Consider the following 25,055-nt stretch of genomic DNA (forward strand, 5'->3'; position numbering starts at 1 on the left):
AGAAGGGTGGGTGCTGTGTCCCCCAAGGAAGAGTGAGAAAGAGATTTAACTGGTAAGTTATACAAAAATCTCCTTTTCTCGCCCATTTTCCTTGGGGGACACAGACCTTGGGACGTTCAAGAGCAGTCCAAGAAGGGAGGGACCACAAACCCAAGGCGGACCACCACCGGAGCATCAGGAAACCGCTGCCTGCAAAACCAGGCGGCCCAAAGCAGCATCCGCTGATGCATGCGTATGCACTCTATAGAACCTTGTGAAAGTGTGCAGAGAGGACCAAGTGGCTGCTTTGCACAACTGTTCAGCCGAGGCCCGATGCCTCTGCGCCCAGGAAGCTCCGACTGCTCTGGTGGAATGAGCAGTGACGCTGAAAGGCGGAGCTCTACCCTTGGCTCGATAAGCCTCAGACACCGCCAGTTTAATGAAACGGGCAATAGCCACCTTGGAGACCGCCAAACCCTTGCGCGAACCCTCCGGAACCACAAACAGGGAGTCCGTGCGCCGAAAGGATCCGGTGACCTCCAGATAAATCTTCAACGCCCTGACCACATCCAGACGGTGCAGTTCCCGTTTGTCGTCCAAGTAAGGGAGAAGAAAAACACTTCTTGAACGCAGAAGGGCCAAGACAGGGGCCAGGACCTTGGTGAATACTCGAGGAGCCGTCGCCAGACCAAAGGGAAGGGCGACGAATTGGAAGTGATCGTCCCCCACCGCGAAGCGCAGGAAGCGGTGATGACATGGAGCAACCGGAACGTGGAGATATGCATCCTGAACGTCGATTGCGGCCATGAAATCCCCTCTTTCCAGGGAGGCCACTGCGGACCTGAGAGACTCCATCCGGAATCTCTGCAGTCGGAGAAAACGGTTCAGGCGCTTTAGGTCCAAGATCGGTCGCACTGAGCCTTCCTTCTTGGGAACCACAAAGAGGTTCGAGTAGAACCCCCTGAACCTTTCCGTCGGAGGCACGGGGGCGACGACACCCTTGTCCATTAGAGAGCGAATGGCCGTGAAGAAGGCGGCCGCTCGTACGGGATCCCGCGGAGGACGGGACCGGAAGAAACGGTCTGGCGGAATGGACGCAAATTCGATCTTGTATCCGCAAGATACAATCTCGAGCGCCCATGCGTCTGAGATGTGGGCCCGCCATACGTTCCTGAACAGTAGAAGGCGGCCCCCCACCCGGGTGGGTGGGGGCGCACCTTCAGGCAGAGGGCTGCTGGCCTGTGGGAGCCCGTGTGGGCTGGGGCTTGCGCCAGGTAGATTGCGTCCGAAAAAACGGCTTCTTGCGTCTATCCTGGGCTGGGCCAGAGGAAGAAGAACCGGCCGCGGGTCTAGACCCGGTGGGCTTGCGAAAGGACCGAAAACGGGACGAACCAGCGCGACCACGGGGGGCGCCCCTCGGCCTGGACTGGGGGAGGTGAGTACTCTTCCCACCCGTGGCCTCAGATATAAGTTCGTCCAGACGGGTTCCGAATAAGCGGGAACCCGTGAATGGTAGGCCAGCCAAAGAGCGTTTGGAAACGGCGTCCGCCGCCCAAACCTTCAGCCAGAGTTCCCTCCTGACAGAAACTGCCAGGGCAGAGGAACGGGCAATGAGGGCACCCGCATCAAGAGAGGCCTCACAGACAAATTTTCCGGCCTGGACAATTAGTTGGGCTAAGGAACGGAGGTCCTGTAGAGGGACGTCCGACCCTAACTCCCGTTCCAGTTGCAAACCCCATTCAGAGACCGCTTTACCAGCCCAGGCGGAGGCAAAGACCGGTCTAAGGGCCGAACCAGAGGCAGTAAATATGGCCTTGGAGAGGGATTCCGTACGACGGTCCTCAGCAGACTGGAGGGAAGATCCGTCTTGTACAGGAATAGTAGTGCTTTTGGACAGGCGAGCCACGGGAGGATCAACCTTAGGCGGGGACGTCCACGTGGTCACAGAATCCGCTGGAAAGGGATAACAAATGTCCAGCTTTTTGTGGAAGTCTGGACTCCGATAGAGACCAAACGCCCTGGACGGACCGGGGAGGGAAAACCCCCCCCCACCCCCGTAAGCTGGCATCGGTGGTAATCACCAGCCAGTTCAGTGGGAGGAAGGACCTCCCCCGTAGAGGGATATGCAACCACCAGCTGAGGGAAGCCCGAGCCAGGGGAGGCAGAAGAAAGGTCCTGTCCAGACTCCTCGGTGATTTGTCCCAGGCCGACAGAATTGCCCTCTGAAAGGTGCGGGATCGGAATTGTGCGAACGGCACCGCTTCGAAACAGGCAACCATCTTCCCCAACAACCGCATGCTGGATCTGAGGGAAGGGCGGTGATGACGGAGGAGACTGCGAACAGACCCGCAAAGGGCCAGACGCTTGTCCGACGGGAGGCGGACCTCCGCCAACTCCGTATCCAGGAGCATCCCCAGGAAGATCAGCCGTCTGGAGGGGGTAAGAGAAGACTTGGGGTGGTTGATGATCCAACCGAACCGCGTCAGGGTCTCCAGAGTGAGTCCCACACTGCCGGATGCCTGAGAGAAGGAGGGTGCCTTGACCAAGAACAAAGCGGACGTTAGGCCGGGTCCAAGCCTTGGACACCACAGAAGAAAAATCTGCGTGGATGGGAAAGACCTTGGAGGCCTGTCTGGGGCGAAGAAAGGACACGCCGGCCTGTTCAGAGCTGGGGGGGTCATCGTGTATGTGAAAGGTATCACGGATGCTAGTGATAAGATGCCCCACCGCGGACGCCAATGTGGACGGAAGCTCTGAGTCCATGTCCACGTCCGAATCCGCCAGTTCTCCCTCAGAAAGCGTATCCCTTTGAGAGGATAGACTTGACTGAGCTCGCACGCATGGCGGAGAGAGCGAAGCATCTGGAGAAGATGTGCGCTCAACCCTTGAACGTTTCTGAATATGCCGGGCCCTGGAAGATTCGCTGGGAGGCAGGGAATCAGTGGGGGCGGCAGAAACGGTAGTCCCAGCGGGTGCGACAGGGATTGTGGCAGCCTGCGGGAGAGGCGGTCTATCCACGAGACGGCCCACTACGTGTGTAAGGCTTTCCACCGCCTGAGACAGAGACCTAGCCCAGTCAGGGGGTTCAGAGGCACCGGGGGGCGCAGCGGAAAGCGGGCCCTGCACCGGGGCCTGACATGCAAGGCAATGCGGCTCAGATTGCCCACACGAAAAAAGTTCCTTACAGGCGGTACAGGCATGGTACCAGGGTTCGCGCCAGGTGAAACCCCTCCTGCCACTCAAGGTCATTGAGCGCACGAAGGAAATCACCCGTATCCTTAAGATAGGTTGGAGTGCTGCGCAACAGAGGTCTGAGGAGCCAGTCTATATAGCCGGATAAAGGCTCTGTCACTGACCCGATACCTGCAATGATGGGGCGTCCTGGGGGACGGGTCAGTGATTTATGAACCTTTGGTACGAAGTACCACGTGGGAATTTTGGGAAAAGAGGGAATGAGTCGTTCTCTCATATTGTTTGGTAAGAAGCCGCTGCAAATGTAGCGGTTAATTAACACAAACAATTTGGATGCTATACCCGGTATGGGATCCCCTCTAAGCTTAGAATATACAGTGTTATCTCCCAATTGTCGATGCGCCTCTTCCACGTAGTACTCCCTGGGCATCAGGACCACGTTCCCTCCCTTGTCGGCCGGCTTAATGACCATACTGGTCTGCTTACTCAACCATGAAAGAGCTCGAGATTCTTCCAACGTTAGGTTGGAAGGTGCTGCAGGATATACCAGCGCACGAATTTCTCTTAGCACTCGTTTATGGAAGAGATCTATAGCAGATCCGGCCGGCATGGGAGGAAGGAAGGTGGACCTGATGCCCCCCGTATACCTCTTTACAGGATCAACTTCGGCCACGGGCTCCTCTGGTTCTGTATTGGATAAAAAGTGTATACATGCAATTTCTTCTTCAGTAAACCTGCCCGACAGGTGGAAATCAGCAAAGGACAGTGTGGCTGGGACCTCCCCCGGTGAAACATCATGACACCGGGTCGGAGTCTCAGCAAATGCTTTCTTCAAATTCAGCTGGTTATGTACCTGGCCAACATCCAAAAGGAGGGCTTGGGCGGCCCACTGGGAAGTTTATATGGCCCCTGTAGCAATCATTCCTCTCCATTCACTTTGGATCATTATAGGCTGGCCGATGCCATCAAGCGCCGATCAATGTACTCATCATCTATTGGCACTTGTCCTTCTTGAACATTGGGCAGTGTATTAGGGCCCTAAAATATTGTAAATGTTGTAATTGTTACAACTGTTAAAAATGCAATTAGGGCCCAACAGAGCTCCTATGTACATTCATTCCTGATAATTACCCATTCATCAGCACCTATCTGGGATGTATGGGGATGAATGATTACTATGATCATTCATTTCCATGTGGTTTCTATTTTTGTGAGCAGCAGTTCCTTGATTATTTAGATGTGGAAGATATGCTGCCAATGAATGAGGATTTTATGTGCCGCATCAAAGATGAGATCACCCAGTGAACAAGCATTTACTTGTTCAGCAGGTGTTCACGGTACCTTTACATGGGGCAATTATTGGGAATGTGCATTTGTATGAATGCTTATCCACAATAATTTTCCCTAACCTCAAAACAGGTAAAAGACTCTTAAAAGTTTGTTGACTCTTGTATAAATTGGATTGATAAGGCAGTAATATATTGAAAAAAGGTAAGCTGACTGGAGCCCAGACACCATACTGCTTTTCTGCCATCATTATTAGGTCACCCTACAGCTATAGATCTGATTACTGTGATATAGCTGTCGGCCAAGCTGACCCCCACATATGGATGGCCAAGTGTGTCTGTGCTCTCAATAAGGAGGGGGAATAGGTGGCTGAGCTAAGGAACTACGGATTGTGCAAGCTGAAATTGAATGCCCCTACCCCTAGATACAACAAAGGAGATGTGCCGTTCACCACCCCGGAGTGTAATCACGTTTCTTGAGCTGTAGAACTTCTGAGAACATTGATATAAATGGTAGCAATGTGCAATGAAACGTTAAATAAATATATGGAAGCATTACATTGGATCTCAGAACAAACACTGAGTGAGCTTTCACACAGCAGGGTTTTGGTCAGTTTCTGAATTAGTAAGACTTGGTTCACATCTGCATCATGGTATCTATTATAACAACCTTGGAAACCTCAATGCAGTGCTGAATCCTTCTCACGAAGGGGTTCGGTGAGGATTTGATGGGAAGAATAATTCTACAACCAGCATAGTTCTTAATGTGAAATAGTTTGCCAGAGCCTCTGATGTTACTATATTTTAAAGTTTAAACCAGGTTTGGAATCTATTTTACATAGAGAAATACTATAAGGAAGAAAAAAAATATACTGACTAAAGTACTGCTGTTTGAAAATGGCCATTGAAGGCAACTTCCACATAGATAAGGATTTTGTGTCCATGTTTTTAAGCCAAAATCCGTGTGAAAAAAAACAAACATCAGTCTTTCCATTGCATACTTCATACTTTGAATAATAATTAGACACAGAGCAATGACGCAATAGACATTTCTTTTACAGCTCTATTACTTTGTACAGTATGTCACATGAGTAGTGGAGATGTGGAACCTCGCGACAGTATAACACCTGAATCATGTATACTGTCCATTACATCACAGCATTCTGAATCATAAGAGTGAGCTCACCCAGAGTTTTTTCTGTGCTGAAAAGAAAAACAATATTGGCATGTTCTTTGTGGTTTTATATGGTTTTGAGCTTACCCATTTTAATGGAAAATTTGGACACAGATTTTTAAAACTATGAAAGTAAAAATGCATGCTGTGTAAACTACCGCACAGCTTTCTTATTGAAACCAATGGAACCTGTGATCTCACTTTTACACATATGTGCTTGTTGATCATAATGGCTTATTACACTGTAACAGGTCAGTTTTTGTAATTATGCTGTAGAAGACATTTATGTGCATTTTTTTTTATTTCATTTAAGGGACCATACTTTAATTGTTTCTTTGTTTCATTGTCTAAATCTAATTCAGAAGAATCACAGACTGTGAGGGATGATCAGTTTAAATTAATTAGGTTTTTGAGGAGGAAAATAAGAAAAAAAAGCAGTTTTCATCAGACCTCAGATTAGATCCCCAATGTTAATCAGACCTCAGATCAGACCCCCAGTATTAATCAGAACTCAGCTCAGACCCCCAATGTTAAATAAACCTCAGCTCAGACCCCCAATAAGACCCCCAATGTTAATCAGACCTCAGCTCAAAACCCCAATGTTAAATAGACCTCAGCTCAGACTCCCAATCAGTCCCCCACTGTTAACCGAACCTCAGCTCAGACCCCTAGTGTTAATGAGCTCTCAGCTCAGAATCCCAATATTAACTAGACCACCAAACAGACCTCCGATCAGACCCCTAATCAGACCGCAGATCAGACAAAAACAATAAATCAATTCACCCCTCCTGTTCTGGACGAATCTCCTCCTGAGATCCAGCGCTCTTCCTGCTGTGCTGTGACCCGACATCGCACAGTATGAGGTCACAGAGCGTGCCTAGGTCCTCACACTGTGTGTAGGTCACAGCATAGGATGGAGGAGCCGGCAGACAAAGACCAGGGAGCATTGAATACAGAGCCAAGCTAAGGATTCACAGCTCTCCAGTCCTACTGTACTAATGAGTGCTTCCATAATGGAAGGTTCTATTTAACGGGATAAGAAATAAAAATGAGCTGTGTTTGGCTACTTCTAGACCCAAAGGGAGATGGCCTACTTTATTTTATCTTTTTGAGTAGCACTTCGACTTTTACACCTTACTTTCCTAGCAGCAGAACTATACAACCATCCTATTTCCATTCATCTACAGATTGGCTTTTTCCGACTGAATGTTTTATGGAGATAAGCTACTAGAGTTTACCACTGAAGACATTTACTTTATCTACATGTATATAATGCATTTAGCAGCTCTCATACTATTACTTACTAGATTATTCTTATCTGCATCCAGATAATTTGTTGGTTCCTGAACATTTTTAATGATAAGATTACATGTAGTGCAAAGTCGTAATACGTGTTGTGTCAAATATTGTGTACTTTATTGGTCGTACTATTTCTAGCATTTTTTGTTGGCTATGACAAAAAAGAATAAACCCAAAAAATATTTTTTAAGAAAATCAACTAAAAACAATTCTTGCCAATAAAAAATAAATAAAATAAAATACTTGTACCTTCTTTCCTCAGCTTCTCTCTCTGCTTGCTTTCGTGCGCGTTCTTCGATAATTTCATCACAGATGACATCATACGGTTTGTCTTTTGAATGTTCGCCCATTACCCAGACCCAGACTTCCTGGTCTGAGCCAAATTTCCAATGTACAGTTTTCTGAGAATCTGGAAATTATAGAAAAACAAGTAATGGAACCAATGACACAAAACAAATGAAAATATTAATATACACTATAGAATAAATCCGGAAATATCTGATCCTGCTACAGAGATTATCCAACACAAAATATTTGTCCATCTTGCAGTGATGTGCCATTCTTGCACAAGTGACCACTAAGACCATTTATTGACTGAAACAGTCACATGACCAAGCACAGACCTCTGTCACTTATAGTACACCGGGAACCCAGAGAGCACTGGCACTAGAAAAGAGAGCATGCCACCAGTGTTTTGATTGAAATGGATCAACCCTTTAAATACAATGTTGCAGCGACCTTTCAAATGGCACAGCACAACTAAAATCATTGAAAAGCTTATCTTTCTTAAGGTTTGCTAAATCTGTGTCATTATGTTTTAAAAGGGTTGTGCTGTGTCATAATATTGATGATCTACCATCAGAATTGGTTATCAATATCAGATCGGACGGGGTCCAACTCCCGACACCCTGTCAATCAGCTGTTTAAAGAGGCTGCGGCGCTCACTCATTCAAACAGCTGATCATTGTGGATGCCAGGAGTTAAACCCCCACTGATCTAATATTGATGACTTATCCCAATTTTTTTTATAATAATGCATTAGGTTGGTCATACACATTAGATAGTTGGTCAGACTACAGCTACTCTTCCGCACTTCTCCATACACATGCATGATGAGCTCAGCATGTGCTGTATGTGTTCTGAATGGTAAGATGGAAGTAACCCACTAGAAGACACCTCTGGTAGTGGCTTATTTCTATTTGATAACAAAAGGATGGAGCAGGTTATAATCTATACATGGTGTATTGCTGGCCGAACCCAGGTAGAACGGCGGGTTCCACCAACAGTGTAAAGATTCTTTCACATTTGCATCCTGCTCTCCGGCAGAGAACAGCCTGCTGGAGCTCTCTCTGGCTGTTATCCCAAGGTCTTCCAGGTCTATTGACTATATTTGGCCGGACAAAAACCACTGCACGCAACGGTTTTTGGATGGCTGAATCCAGGAATATTTACCATGTGGTGGCCAGATCTCTGCTGGATCCCATGAAAGTGAATGGGGCCAGTGGGCATTGCGGTAACATCCGGCTATGGCTGAACCAAAGACCTCTGGCAGGCTGTTGTCTGCCGGTGCAGCCTTCCATTGACCATAGCGCTGGTTTGAAACTTGAATAAGCTGCTTCTTGTCCCCTGACAGCAGCTATCTCCTCGCTCATAACTGACAATATATAATCACTTGACAGAACCAAAAATATTTGTATGGGGGTGTTGGAAGCGATAGCTTTTCGACTTACCTACTAAAATTTTATCTTTATCTCCCTCAACATCTGCCATAGGGGAATAGACAGGGAATTCACATACAGATTAGATATTTGACCCACTGAAATCAGGTTAAACCAACATTAACATATATAGAGGCATAAAAGTGAATTTATATGGGCCTAGTTAAAGCCGATTGTCAGAATGAAGCATTTCTTCCCAACAGTCTGCTGCTTATTCAGTGGGGGTGAAGCTCGGCATTTACTTGCAGTGATCACCTCCACAGTATGAGGACGAGGGATTGCTATTATTATCGCTTGTCCTCATACAGCTGCATTATTTCCGGGCAGCAGATCGCAGTTTAGACAGGGTCTTCTTCCCAGAAATGATAATTTAGGTGCCTGCACAAACTACAGTATCACCCGATGAATGAACGACTGCACTTTTAGATGGGTAGATTGTCGGGACCAAATGTTTGCAGGAACGTTCGTTCCCGATAATCTGCTTGATTATCTGGCCGTCTAAATCCAACTTTAGTTTCAGTCAAGTAAAGTAGACAAACACTTTTTTATATTTATGTTTTATATTTATGTTTTATGTTTTATATATAAACATATTGTAAATTCTTCAAGGTTGCACACAGACTCAATAAAGTGCCTCCTAGTTAGGGACTGAGAAGAGAGAAACTAAACATTTACCAGTATAGTTTGCTTGTTTACTTTACTTATCAGTAAGTATGCAGTAACACACCAAGCGATTACACCGTGTAAGGTCATAATTTCCTGTTGTAAAACAGGAAATTTTTTACTCCTGAACTAAAAAATGGATTTAAACACAAGAAATAATCGGATTTTTTTTTAGCATATTTTAAGTTATATTGTGAATATTCTGTATAATTTGTTTTTTTTTTAATGTAAAAACAGGTGGATGGTTTTCTAGATATCCTTTTTTAAAGTCACTCCATCTGTTCTACTTCTTGTCCTGGCTCCTTAAAGTCTTCCTTTGTTTGGTTTTTTAACACAACAGTCTCCGTTGACTCTCTCAGTCAGACCATTCACTATGGCCATAGAGGGGAGCAGATAAGTGAATCAATTAGAGCAGGCATGGCCTACCTGAGGCTCTCCAGCTGTTGTAAAACTACAACTCCCACCATGCCCTGCTGTAGGCTGATAGCTGTAGGTAGCCTGGGCATGCTGGGAGTTGTAGTTTTGCAACAGCTGGAGAGCCTCAGGTTGGCCCGTCCTGAATTAGAGCATCATGTATTACACTAAAGGTGGATTAACATGGCCCGAATATCGGGCAGATTATTGGAAACGAACATTCCTGCGAATGCTTGTTCCCGACAATCTGCCCATCTAAATGTGCTGCAGCAAAATGCTCGTCGGGTGATCCTGTCTTCGTTCAGGCACACCAATTATCGTTTCTGGGCAGCAGGTCGTGCTGTCTAAACAGTGATCTGCTGCCCAGAAACAGTGCAGCTGTATGCACTGCAGTAGCGATCCCTCGTTCTCATACTGTGAAGGAGATCATTGCATGTAAATGCAGCGATCTCCTACACTGGACAAGCAGCAGTAAACCCACCTTATAGTACACTGCAGCTTGTAAACCCACCTTAAGTGTAATGCAATCTTCTGTGGGCATCTTTATCTTGGGCTATTAAGAGTAAAATGGAGCTGCCATACTGTTATCCAAATTGGTCTACAATTGTATCGGCAGATAAAATCTTTCTCTCACAGCAGCAGTAAACCAACAATTGGCTCCCTATTCGAATATAAGTTTTATTTGTCTATGCTGCCACAGACTAATACTACTTTGTATTTAATTTTTAGTAGTATATTACTGCAGACATAAAAAAGAAAAGCAAGCAAGAATAGTCTTCTATGAATATTGAAGTAAAAAAATACCCTTTTTAGATGGATGTGTCCCTTTAAAAAGTCCAGCTCCATAAAATGGAATGAGTACATATCATATAATACGTTACGTGGTAGAAGATTAATTCAAACTTTTTTTTATTGTTACAAAAACTGCACATGATACCCTAGCTAAATACCCCTCCAAATACCAAAGAAGTCTTAAAACCCCTTTACACAGGCTGGCAATCAGAGCAATCATCTGGAAGGAGTTGTTGGGAGCCCAACATTTTATTGACTCCTGAATTCAGGCCTTTACAGTAGGGTGGAATTGGTGCATAAATACCTAAGCATCTCTCCCACAAAGCAATAGCTGTCTTATCTGCTCAATAGACAATAGACACTGCTGTTTTATCTGGGAAATCAAGAATCACCATGCCTGAGAAACAATACATGACCTTGCCCCCTGAGGAGCGCACCTGTGATAATGTGATTTATGATGCTTCCAGACACCTGCTGTGACCTGTTCTGCTAGTCTGTTTGACCTTTAGAGGAAGGATAACTCTGGACTCAAGGATGCCACCTACAAGAAGGTGTTAATCTCTACAAGCATGTATACAAACTATGTCTACAAACGGGCTTTGCTGATTGGCTAACACAGTATCTGGGAGGTGGTTCAGATATGGGCAATGTATGGGCTATGTGTATGAGTAGGTATGGCTAGTATATAAGACTGCACAGAGATAGCGTTAGGCTGTTCCATTACTTCCTGACACTCTAGGCATGTGCCCTCATGTGCCGTGTTGTAAATATGGCCCTAGCAGTACAGTGTACTATACTGTCAATTGTAAACTGACAGGCACTTCCTGGCTGCGCCTCTGGCACAGCCTGATATCCATACAATGACGACAGCCCTGTGATCTCATTTGTGGTGGTTCCTGTGCCTGACAGAGGGAACCTCCTGTCTCATAAACCGCTTAGATGCTGCAGTCACTATTGACTGTGGCGTCTAAGAAGTTCATTGGCCAGGATCAGCACTTCTGGCGATTCAGGCCATTAGAGAGGAGTCCAGCTATCATGAGAGAGCCTGCCCTCCTGTGCAGCGCCCAGACTAGGCTGCCATAAAAACTGGCACAATAGCTTAAGGCCCCTTAGTGATTACTGTAAAAATATAGTAAAGTTATAAAGCAAGTTATATAGCAGTTCTTAAAGGTGATGTGGTAAAAGAAGAAACAATGGACAAGTGTAAGGATCTGAGTGACTTTGATAAGGACCAAATAGTGATGGCTACATGACTGGGTCAGAACCAAATGACTATATGGGGTGTTCCCAGTATGTAGTGGTTAGTATCTACTACACGTGCTCCACGAAAGGACCACTGGTAAACTAGCATAGGCCTTCTGGGCTTAAGATGTCGGTTGTCTCTTCCAATCCTCCTATAAACATGCATGTTCGGCTCAACCGAGTATACATATTGTGACACAGTAAGGGATTGTGTCTGGCAAGGCAGGTATTTTCCTCCCAGCATGTGCGGCTGGACTGGTTTCCAGCCAGATGAGGTCAAATACCGGACCGGAGTTTAAGTGCCAGTCTGGGTTTTGGCAGCACCTGACTGTCCTTAAATAGGCAGCTGGGCTCAGCAGAGATGTCTCTGTTTTTGGGATCTGAGGCTTTGTACCATGCTGGAGGACTGAGAGCTGCATGCTGGGAAAAAAGGCCCCCTAATGCCTACTGTGGACTACTTGTGTTATATGAACTTTACATTGTGTGTGACTCAACACCAAGACTGCAAAGTTACGTACTGTTTTGTGCAATTGCCTCAAGTTTAAATAAACACTGACGTTTTGAGTTAAGAACTAGTATTTTGCCTCTCTACTGTGCCCACTTACCCTATCTACCAGAGCGAAACCCCACAATAAGTAGTGAATATGGAGAGGGGAGAAAGCCATCGCCAGACTCCTCTGTCAGATCCAATCTGCCAGAAGAGTGACTGCAGTGCAAATTCTGGAACAAGTTAATGCTGGTTTTGATAGATGTCCAAAAACAAAGTTCATTACAGCATGCTGTGTGTGTCGAGTTGCATAGCCACAAACAGGGGAGAGTGTAAATGCCCTCCACCAAGAGTGCCTACAGTGGGTACCTGAGCCTCAAAACTAGACCATGGAGTAATTGAAAAAGGTGGCCTGATCAGATGAATAACATTTTCTTTTACATCAAGTGGTCTGTCCTCTGAGTTTGTGGGTGTCTTTTATTATGGCAATAGATGGCACCACAGTGCATTATTGGAAAGAGGCAAGCCTGCAGGGGTAGTGGGATAATGTGGGCAATGTACTGCTGAGAAACACAGTCCTGATATTCCTGTAGATGCTACTCTGTATCACTTACATAAATGTGGTTGCAGAATAAGTACACCCCTGGCAGTCTATAATGGCAGATAATGTGCCCTGTCACAATACAAAATATTGTGCAGGAATGGTTTCAGGAACATGGCAAAAGAGTTCAATGTGGTGACTTGGTCTCCAAATTCACCAGTTATTAATAAACAAAATTTATTTTATGCATTTATATAGCGCTACTATATTCTGCAGCACTTTACAGACACTAGCATCAAACTGTCCCCAATGGGGCTCACAATCTAAGTTTCCTATCAGTATGTCTTTGGAGTGTGGGAGGAAAGCGGAGTACCCTGAGGAAACCCATGCAAACACGGGGAGAACATGCAAACTCCATGCAGAGTTGGTCAGATTCAAACCTAGGACCTGTGGGGATTTGCTCTAGACAGGCTAGCAGACACAGTACAGAGGCAAGCACAAAGATTTTAACAAACAGTTCAGTTTTTTATTCACACATAGGGAAAAACAAAAAGTAACAGTTTGCAGTCTTGGTGTTTGTTCACACTATAAAAAGTCCACAGAACAAAAGCCTTCACCTGGTCAGCAGTTTTTCCACTCGCAGTCCACAGTAGGCTTTAGTGCCTGTTTCCCAGCATGAGCCTCTCAGCCCTTTAGCACGGCACAAGATCTCAGTTCCAAAACCCACAGAGACTGACAGCGCTCCACTGTCAGATGGAGGATAATCCTCACCCAGCTAAGACTGCTGGCTGGGTTTTATATAGGCCAATAAAGACCCGGCCTGGAGCGTGGGGAGAAGCCAGCCAGCCAGCACTTTGGCTACTCCCAGTAAGAGCCGGCCCCGATCGGCTTTACAACCACACTAACAACAAACAGTGTCAACCAGCACTAGCTGCCGCTAACACTTAAAACTACCGGCTCTTACCTCACCGAGGCCAGGAATCTTGGTGACACATACCTTCCATCAATGACAACCCCTTGTGACTTCTTACAGACCCCAGCGCTGCAAGGCACCAGTGCTAACCACTGAGCCACCGTGCTGCCCACGGTGTTAACTGATCAAGCATCAGTGCTCGTAAAACAAGTCCGCTCCACCTTGCAATTTATAGAAGCATGTCTTTTTCAGAAAAATAACTTTTTAGTCACCTCCTGATTTTGGGGCAAGTTTGCTGCTGTATGGTCATCTTCCCTGCATGACCAAATTTGTTCATGTACTGATCATATTTTGTCACAACAAATCATCTTTCTGTGCAATGGCAGTAAATCCTTTAGTTAAGAGATAACTGATAAAAAGACTGATAAAACAGTTCAGTAATTAAAGAAGATTTGTGTTTCATTCCAGCAATACTAGGAGTTATTTTTCTGATATGTCCTTTAATACTGTATAGCAGCAGCACCTTTTTTATTTGAACTTCTGACCAGCTGTTTTAGCTCTGTAAGATGGTTGCTTACTGGAAACTACGAGTTAGTCATTCCCATTGACTTGTATTGAAGCACAGCACAAGCCAAAGGCAGACATATGGTTTCTGTTAGGCTGTGCTTCTCTAGCTTCACCCCCTCCCACTATAAGGTTCTGGATTAGTTATAAACTGTATATAAGTAGAACAAGCAGTCTGAGCCCCTAGAGGTCTACAGATAGGGGACAATCTTTAGTAGAAGGGACTGCAAGAGTAACTAAAAAAAGACTCTGAGACGGGGTTACTCTGCCCAATGACTGGGCCGCAGACTCTAGGTCTTCCAGCCATTTGGCCAGAGTTTCAGCCTTCTGAGAAAGAGATGGACAACTAGAGAAGGCCTTTCCTGAGCACAGAACGATCTTCTGTAAGGAAGGAGACCGGTGAAGCCAGCTGAGTGCCTTGTCTGTTTTGTTTTGGACTTGAATTCCTCCAGTAAAGAAGCACACTTGTTTACTGCAAACCCTGACTCTCTGGACGTATTTCCCATTGGGGTGCACCATGCCCTATTATCCCCTTTTAGAGAGCAGCAACACAAGGGTGTCTGGGGGATCCAGCATAGTGTTGGGGCCACCTCAAATCCAGTCTCAAAAATGTCTTGGCTTCTTAATTTTTTAAAGTTTTTTCATTATTTTGATGACAGTGTGTACCATATTGTCATCTGATGAGGGTAGAGGAACATACCTAGTCTGGCAGGAAATTCCAATATTGTTATTCACAGTCCGCCACCATTAAGACTTAGGGCCAGATTTATCATTACTCTGACAGCTCACTCCACTTTCACATATGGCTAAAGTCAGTTTTAGCCAAGTCTGATTTATGATTAAGACTGTGATAAATGTGGTTTGACGGTAGCAGTTTATCCGTCAGTAAGCAGCTTTACAAAAGTCGCACATCTTTACGAAAAAGTCGCACCTTTTTTACGAAAAAGTCGCATGTTCTATTAAAAAGTCTCATAAGATAAGCATGGTCCTCACTGGAGTGAAATTGCGCATTTTTTGCAACTTTTTTGCAACTTTTTAAATAGTCCCAATAGTAAATCTGTCTAGAGATTCATTTACATAAGAAAACACGCCCACTTTCAGAAAACTGGCGAGCATAGTGCAGAGCAGAAAAAAGTTGCAAATTTGTGCGCAGTTTTAGCGTTTGTGCATTTTTTTGTGACTTTTCACTCCATTATTCTGACTTGAGCTAATTATAAATCTGGCACTCAGCCTTTATTATATACCTTAAACCATACCATAAAATGCCTTCTAAAATAGGGGTTAGAAGGAAAGAAATCTGACCCTGATGTTTCCCTAATATTTATACCCTACCTACAAAAGGAATGGCGGCCCTGATAGGGGCGATCCCTTATCAGGAACCTCCTATATACCCTAAGAAGGCCCTGACATCATGATAGAACCCATCACCGCTTATACAGGTCAATATGTGATTACAAAAAATAATAAACACGGAGACAAAGTCCCACAATTTGCCAATACCCAAAAACAATCAATATGTCTGATAGAGTAAGGATATACAGAATGACAATATATCCACTTAGTCAAGCCTTTAGACTATCCCAAGTAGTTACCCAAGGTATCAACAATTAACCTCATATAATGTAGTCGTCCTAATGCGCTTCGCCTTAAAAATCTCTAATGGCTCATCAGGGGACTATTATAATCTTACATGGATCAATGCTAAAACAGGTGTACCAATGTATCAACCTTATCCTACTCACACCATACCTCTTCAATACATATCATAAACAGTGACACCTATAGATGCTTAATACAGGCCATAATCAAATCACCAGTATTGGTAATAGCCCTCCAATAACTGTAGATAGTTGTAAATGATCCCCAATAGATATTCAGTAATGAGGGGTAAATCCTAAATAACATGGTACATGGTGCACCACTCATGTTACTCCGCTCGGTCGGCACCATTGTGCCGTAACAGAGTGGAGAGAAAAGGAGTAGAGGAGCCTCCGGTACCGGTGGAGCGAATGCCTCCTAGATAATTCGTGTCCGGTATCCAGGTATAGCTCTCGCTCTTTTTAAATGCATACCGGCGCAGTCTAGTGACATCAATAGGTCACGTGATCGGCCAGTCCCTTCCCAGACACAGTTTTTCCTGTAGAAGATTCATGAGGGCTTAGGGAGATAGTAATGCACGGCACGTGATTCGTGACACAAACAGGAACATGTGTCTTGATCTACCCAAAAGATATGGAGGGGTGGTGCCAGGATCGTTTGGCTATTGCCATGGTGTTGGTATATTCAAATATCTATGGCAGAGGTATGGATATAGATATGCTGGTACACAAACCATATAAGGATAATATTAATCAATAATTATCAATTATTAACAAAAAATGGCATATGGTGTTACTCGGGGGTGCTAATTAGAGGCAACTAAGTTCCTCATTTGCCACAGTCGATTCATTAAGTGATATATAGATATAAAAGTGTTGTGGAAATTTTATTATATGGAATTATGCGAAGTCACCCCCAGATAGCTTGCTGGCCCATTTAAATAAAGCAAGCAAATGTAATACATTCATTTAGACCTAAAGGGGTCACGGTTTTCAGTACATAAATCCACTGTGACTCCTTTTGTATAAGAAGTCTGTCCAAATCACCCCCTCTAATGGAAACTAAGATGACTTCAATCATAGAAAAGCCAATCATTTTGGTATCTCCTGAATGATGTGCCCACACATGTCTGGCCAACGGTTTATCACGTCTATTGCGGATATCCCCAATGTGTTCTCGGATCCTTTTCTTAAATTCCCTGCAGGTTTTACCCACATATTTAAGTCTGCAATGACATTGGGCAAGATTCACTACTCCCCTAGTGTTGCAATTGCCAAAATTATGGCAGGTATAGATTCTATTCCCTAAACTATTTGAAAAGGTGTTCCCAATGCTTTACTATCTTCCACATTTATAGGTGCCTGTTTTCCAATTTTGCAGCCACGTTTCCCTAGTTGGGGTATCAAAGTGGCTGTGAACAAGGGCATCCCCTATGCTTCTTCCACATCTGTAGATTATACTTGGAGTCTCAGACAGTACCCCCTCCAGATCTGGGCCCCCTTTCAATAGGGACCAATAGCATTCAAGTATGTCTCGGACCTGATGGGATCCTGAGTCCCTAGATCCCTATTACTCTAAAAATGTCCTGTGGGTCACACTTTTTCAGGCAGAATAATGAGGATCGATAATGAGATCTTGCATAACTCCATGCCTCCCGTAGATGTGAAGCAGGATATCCTCTCTGTTTGAAACGGTTATAGAGTTTATATGCTTCTACTTGAAACTCACTCTGGTCCGAGCAATTCCTACGAACCCAAAGGAATTGGCCCTTGGGTATACCCCTCTTGAGGGGTTTAGGGTGAAAGCTATCCCATCTTAGAAGACTATTTGTAGATGTTTCTTTATGGTACAGGGTTGTATTAATGGAATGGTCTTCACCCCTTTTAATATAAATATCCAAGAAGGCAATCAAGTCCCTTTTTAGCTCGTAGGTAAAATGCAGGCCAATGTGATTAGAGTTTAATTCCCCCATAATTTGTATGAAGTCGGTTTCAGTACCTGACCAGAATAGTAGAATGTCATCTATATAGCGTGCCCACAGAGAAATGTATCGAGTCCAGGAGGAGAAATATTCAGAGAAAACCACAGTATCCTCCCACCAGCTCAGGAGCAGATTAGCGTAGGTCAGTGCACAAGGGCTACCCATTGCTGTGCACCTGAGCTTGGGGAAGAATCAGGATTCAAAAACTAAATAATTGTGTGTAAGTATATAAATTTAGGAGTTGGATAATAAAGCAATTGTGTTATCTCAATTAGTTTAATCTAGTATTTATATAATATTTGGTTGCTGCCAACCCTGAGGTATCGAGGTGTATAACACCTCAACATCAATGGAGGCTAGCCATGTGTCAGGTTCAATCCAATCTCTTCAATAAATCAGTGGTGTCTTGCAATTATGATGGTAAACCCTATACAAACAGGCACAAAATGTGGTCCATATATGTTCCCACATGTTGGGTTAGACCCTATGGGTCAACATTTTAAAGGGTTTTATCCTTTAAGGACCTTAGGAAGCACATAGAATGTCGCAATTTTCGGATGTGGAGGTAGAAGGTATTCAAACTCCTTCTGATCAATAAGTCAATTATCCAGGGCTTCCCGTAACAATTGAGAAAGTTCATGTGAGAACTCAGGGTCAGATTTCTTTCCCTCTTCCCTATACTCTGACCTCTATTTTAGAAGGCACTTTATGGTATGTTTTAAGGTATCTAATAAAGGATAAGTCTTAATGGTGGCGGTCTGTGAATAATTAGATTGCTCTTCACCACTTTTATTATTTGGACCCCCTGATGGGAATTTGTCAGAACTGTGAATTCCAATATTGGAAAGACGATGATGACAATAAGCCCAAGGACAAAGAAGGTCACATACTGTCTCTCTTTATTCTCTTAGTCGTTCTAATAGACTTTTTTTATGTTTCCATTGCTAATCACCAATTTACGCAGCTAACCATTTTTGAGTTTTACCTCAACTGTGGATGAATCAATTAAAAAAGCATTGCATTATTTTATGTGGCTATATGTAACATTAGTGTGTTGCTACAACTGTTTTTTGGCAGTCCTTTATTTGGATGCCACTTTTTGGAAACATTCTGTTATGTAGCACCAATATTCATCCATGGCTAAGTGGTCTCAGATGGTAAAGTGGTATGCTTCATGTCAATGTTGTAATGGAGTCCAAAACTGTTTATCTAAATGAATGAAATGTTGGCCTACAATAGTACAAAAACAGCAACACAGCACATATTATACTATAGTATATTCCAGAGGTAACGTCACTAAGGTGCACTATAAAATGGCATTCATAGATACTATGTACTTGTAGAGGTTCTGTAAAGGCACATAGTAAACCTTTAATAGGAGGATTATATAATATGTCACATTTAATGAGACAGGTTCAAAACATACCTGATGCAATTCATGTACATTCATAATAAAGCTTACTTGCTACTAATGTCTAGCAAATGTTTTAAAGGTATACAGTATATAATTGTGGAATGTGCAGTAATCGTTTTATGTGATATCATTAACATGCTTTCCAAAGAACGCACGTTTTTATGGCTGTGTGTTTAATTGGTGTCCTTATGGGGTTGTCCAGCTTTTGGAGTTTTTTTTGGCAGACCTCCCCTCCTTTTGGCCAAAACTGCAAAGGGATGCATACTTACCTGCTCCCTGCTGCTGGGTCCTAGCTCCTTCTATTACCAAGGTGGTGGTTCTGCCCAAAAAACACTTTAATAGACACTTTGGAAAAAGTTTGGGAAATATTTGCACTAATTTCATTCATTGTTTTCAAATTCATTACCTTGTGATATCAGAGCTACTGCCTCCTGGCCTCTGCAGAGGCCACAGGGCATGTCTACAAACATCTCTGGAAAAGTCAATGGGGGTCTCCTCCTATCTATTTTAAATATGGACCATGTGGCTGTTTTAAAAGATTTTAGAATTGTAAAAAAAATCACCCCAAAAAAATGTTTAACATAAAAACTTTATTAGAGGACCTTTCATGAGTCCAGACATTATGAAATAACTAGCAGGTTATGTAGGGCATAGTGCAGGGATGTAATATCGCTTACTAGTTTGTCTGGGCGCCCCCTTGTTCACTTTTCCCGCCTGGTATGCTAATTAATAGCATCGGTACAGGGAGGAGGAGACTGCCCTGTTTCTCAATGGCTGTAGCGCGGTCCAATCACAGTGGAGAGCATCACAGCCAGGGAGAAAAAAAATACTCACCTTCTCCCTCGCTGTGACACTCTCCGCTGTGATTGGACCGCGGAGGAAAAGTGAACGGGGGGCAGAGCGGGTGAATGGAGAGGCGCCGAGACAAACTAGTAAGCGATATTACATCACTGCACTATGCACTACATAACCTGCTAGTTATTTCATAATGTCTGGACCCATGAAAGGTCCTCTGATCATTTTCTGATTACACACTCCCTTTAACAGTAGATATTAGGGTCAGCATTAAAAGAAATGTCCTATTATACATCAGTGATGATTTCCACACACATTAAATTGGTTATTGCTTTTTTACCTATAAAAATACCAGAGTTAGAGAGAGGTGGAATCTAATTGGTTGCTTTTAGCAATTAAAGGGGTTATCCCATGATTCATGTAAAAAAATGAAAATCAGACATCATACAGTACATGACAATATCTCTCTAACAAAGCTAGAACCAGCCCTGTACCTCACATGGATCCAGAGATCTCTACATTTACTGCTCCAATTATCTTCAGCTTGGTAGCTCAGGGGACATGTCCTTTCTGATGCAGCTCTCTCCCCACCCTGTAACTACCACAGCTTCTAACAGAACATATGGCTGGTGCAGTTGAAGATTTAAACTGAGCACATTCAACTCACAGATGGCCAAAAACGTAAGAAAAAGAACAAACAGCAGGTGGCGCTATACAGATACATTTTATTGAATAACTCAGTGGCTATGCTACATTTTCTATCACATGCAATTACATTAGTATTCAGATTCACATTCTGGTTTGAAAAAAATAGAATATGTTTCATGACACAACCTCTTTAAGCCAGTTTTCCTTTAAAACTGTTTTAGTAAACCTTCTCCATTGTGTCTTACCCCACAGAATCAAAATAATGCTTGTGTATCCTGTGCTTCAATAATCAGCACAGGATACAGTCACAGTCACTTATAATGTTTGACATAATCAATTCTTTGGTAAATTGTCTTTTTTGTAAATAATCTTTGATTTTCTTTGATTCTTCTTTAAAGGGGTTTTCCCATCTTAGACAATGGGAGCATATCGCTAGGATATGCCCCCATTGTCTGATAGGTGAAGGTCCCATGGAGCGGAGAAATGAACGGAGGGCGCACTGCGCATGCGCAACCGCCCTCCATTCATTTCTATGGGGCCGCCAAAAATAGCTGAGCGCTGGCTCGGCTATTGCCATCTGCCCCATAGAAATAAATGGGAGCATGGGCCGCACATGCGCGGTGCGCTCCCATTCTCTTCTATGGGAGCAGCGCTTGTATCACCATCCTGAAGACAGTGATTCAATTTAATTCAGGAGGGCATCTGGGAGCGCACCGCGCATGTGCGGCCCATGCTCCCATTCATTTCTATGGGGCCGCCAAAAATAGCTGAGCGCTGGCTTGGCTATTGCCATCTGCCCCATAGAAATAAATGGGAGCATAGGCCGCACATGCGCGGTGCGCTCCCATTCACTTCTATGGGAGCAGCGCTTGGTGGTGAATGGACCCCGGGAAAAGCTCCCCGCTTCGTTCTCGTTGTAGGTGCGGGTCCCAGCAGTGCCCCCATTGTCTAAGATGGGAATACCCCTTTAAGGTATACATAATTTATATTTTGTAGTGGATGTCTGAACAGCACATTGCAGTAGGTTCCTTGGCAATAACACCTAAGCATTTTTGGTGTCATTTATCAAACTGGTGTAAAGTAGAACTGGCATAGCTGCCCATAGCAACCAATCAGATTTCACCTTTCATTTTTGACAGCTCCTGTGGAAAATGAAAGCTGAAATCTGATTGAATGACCCCATTTATCTACAGCCTTTGTAACTACCATACTTTTGGAACGGGTTTTCTTTTAAACCCCTTAGGGACCACTAATACACCTTTTTACTGACCAGCTGGCTTCAATCAATCATTATATGTACCCAAAACTATAACTTGTCCTGCAAAAAATAAGACCTCATACAAGTACATTGATAAAGAAAAACTAAAAAGTTATAGCTCTTGGAATGCGATTTTTTTAAAAAAGTGCATGGTCACTAATCTAAAACGTCTTGTTTGTAACGTGTACCTATCTTTTTGCTTTGTCTGTGTACAAAAATATATTACCCAACCACATTGAGAGCCACTATTCCAGGAATTGCATATGGGCTAGCATGGAAGCTGCACTCATGTGGCCATCAGGCCCCCCGCTAAATGGCATGTAATCATATTTTTTAAAACACATCAGCAATGCAAGCCTATACTCAAGCGTCCTACTTTTTATTTCCTCAATTTTCATATGTAGATGAGACTGAGACGTACTGCTATTGTGTTTGAGATTTTATCAGTATAAACAATGAGAAGTGTAAAATCCACAAGGAAGTTAAAGCCAAAAACGAATGTGCGCAATAAAGCAGGAGAGCTGACATATGAAAACAAGTTGGATATACAGCGACAGTATGACAAGAAGAACGAGCAAGTGGATTGTTGAAAGTGGTCCCCGTTCACGTCTATACTTTGGGCACGTCGGATTATGTCGGCTGATACTACTTGTGATGCTGCGGATAGAGTTTGTGATGTTTTCCTTCAGTTCATCCAGGGATATGGATTGTTAGCGGACATTTTCTGTTTAGAATTTCCCAACAGATAAAAAATGGCATATGGACCAGTCTGGGGAACGTGGTGGCCATAACCCCTTGTTCACAGTTCATGAACCCATGCCAGTGAGTTCTGTGGCCCACTATTTGTGTTCCTCACACTGCACACCAAACGCTAATTTTCTGGTGAAGTGGTGTTTCGTGAGTCAAATGATGATTTTCAGCGGACCAGTACCTCGTATTCTGGGAATTGAAACCAAGCTTCACCCCTCATGAAGTACAGCAATGGGTCCAAATGTCTTTTAGCAATCATAGTCAGCAACCAAGTCCAGTGATTTTCGGTTCCTGCACACACGTTATACAGTACGGTTTTAGGTTCAGTACTCGCTGACCACTCGTTCGTAATTCACCAATTTGCTGAGACAGTCTTCGAGTTGATTTTCGGGGGCTACTAGCAATCCACTGCTGAATTTCAGCCATCCTGATCGCTGGAGGCCTCGGTTTCTTCATGTTTGCAGCAGAGCCAGTTTGATGCCATTTCTGAACCAGACTCTGAATACAACATTTAGCTGGTGGTTTTTTTCCTGGGTACTTGTCACCAAAGGTCCCTTGCGTTTCCTTAATCGATCTGCTTCGCACATAGCCTTCCACAATCAATATTCGCTGTTCCAGGGAGAACACCATCTTTCTGACACAATGGGCCACTTTTATCAAACTGAATAATAAATCAGTCTTAGTTGCCCATAGCAACCAATCAGAGCTCAGCTTTCAGTTCCTACAGGGCTCTGAAAAAATGAAAGCTGAGCTCTGATTGGTTGTTATAGACAACTTTACAGACAGATTTACTATTAGGCATTTTGATTTGGAGATATTGGAGGCGGGCTACTTTTTCATGAGTCACCGTGTATAACCTTTGTTTCCTAAACAGTAAGTTTTTATTTTGTAGCACAGGTCTTTGCTCCAATGATATATACAATATTCAGGGGTGGATTGACTATAGACCCTACGGCAGTGGCGACTCTAGGATCAATATATAGGGGGGGCACAGAAGATACACAGTCAAAAATGGGGGGGCACTAATAATTTTCGCCAGCTAATCATACTACTGAAAAATACTAAAGCAGCCGCTTCCCCTGCAGCTACGCCCCTGATGCCGGGGTAATATAATTAAGGGGTATCAGGGTACATTGGGTATAATATAACTGAGGAGGGCTATCAGACATTATAAAGAGGTAATACAGCTTACATTACCCCTGTATTACGTCCCTGATAGGATAGCACTCCTCAGTTAGGTTACCCCTGTATAATGCACCCTGCTACCCCTTAGTTATATTATATAACTAAGGGATATCAGGGTACATTACACAGGGGTAATATAACTGAGGAGGGCTATCATGGGACATTATACAGAGGTAATGTAAGCTATATTTCCACCGTATAATGCCCGATAGGCCTCCTGAGTTATATTACCCATGTATAATAACGTACCCTGATACCCCTTAGTTATATAACCCCGCTGAGATCATATAACTAAGGCCTCATGCACACGACCGTTGTGTGCATCCGTGGCCGTTGTGCCGTTTTCCGTTTTTTTTCACGGACCCATTGACTTTCAATGGGTCCGTTGAAAAATCTGAAAATGCACCGTTTGGCATCCGCATCCGTGTTTCCTGGCCGTGAAAAAAATATGACCTGTCCTATTTTTTTCACGGCCAACGGTTCACGGACCCATTCAAGTCAATGGGTCCGTGAAAAATCACGGATGCACACAAGATTGCCATCCGTGTCCGTAAACCGTGTCCGTTTTTTCCTATCATTTCTATGGCAAACTTGACTTAGATTTTTTTTTTTTTCATTTTTTCATGTCTGTGGATCCTCCAAAAAACAAGGAAGACCCACGGACGAAAAAATGGTCACGGATCACGGACCTACGGACCCCGTTTTTGCGGACCCTAAAAAAAAAACGGTCGTGTGCATGAGGCCTAAGAGGTATCCTGGTACATAATTTTACAAGGGTAATATAAGTTACTCAGGAGCCCTGTCAGGCATTATACGGTGGTAATATAAGTTATATTACCCCCCTGTATAATGTACCCTGATTACCCTCAGTTATATAACTGAGGGGTATCAGTCAGGGGACATTATGGGTTATATTATAACTAAGGGGTATCAGGGTACATTATACAGGGGTAATATAACTAAGTTATAGGGGTAACCATATCATCAAGGACAGGTTGAGGAGGGGCTGGGCACAAACCAAGCAGGAGGGAGGGCAGGCCATGAGGCGAGGTAGTGGGGGTATAGGGGTACATTTTTTTTTTTAACTTTTTAGCAGGAGCAGAGAGAACTCAGAGTCAGAACATGAAGGCAAGGCAAGGCACTCACTGGCAGCCTGGCAGG

General features: G+C 43.9%; 1 protein-coding gene across 4 annotated transcripts in view; it reads right to left on the bottom strand.

Annotated features, from left to right (window-relative positions):
• SH2D4A (SH2 domain containing 4A) overlaps nt 1–25,055 on the bottom strand; it is a 106,820-nt gene that overhangs the window by 54,679 nt on the left and 27,086 nt on the right. For all 4 annotated transcript variants that reach the window (XM_044305091.1, XM_044305085.1, XM_044305108.1 and 1 more), the window contains exon 3: nt 7,180–7,339. In XM_044305091.1, coding sequence (XP_044161026.1) covers nt 7,180–7,339 — 160 coding nt within the window. The remainder of the gene's footprint in view (nt 1–7,179; nt 7,340–25,055) is intronic.

The sequence above is a fragment of the Bufo gargarizans genome, chromosome 1 (genome assembly GCF_014858855.1).
Source record: "Bufo gargarizans isolate SCDJY-AF-19 chromosome 1, ASM1485885v1, whole genome shotgun sequence".
Classification (NCBI taxonomy): Eukaryota; Metazoa; Chordata; class Amphibia; order Anura; family Bufonidae; genus Bufo; species Bufo gargarizans.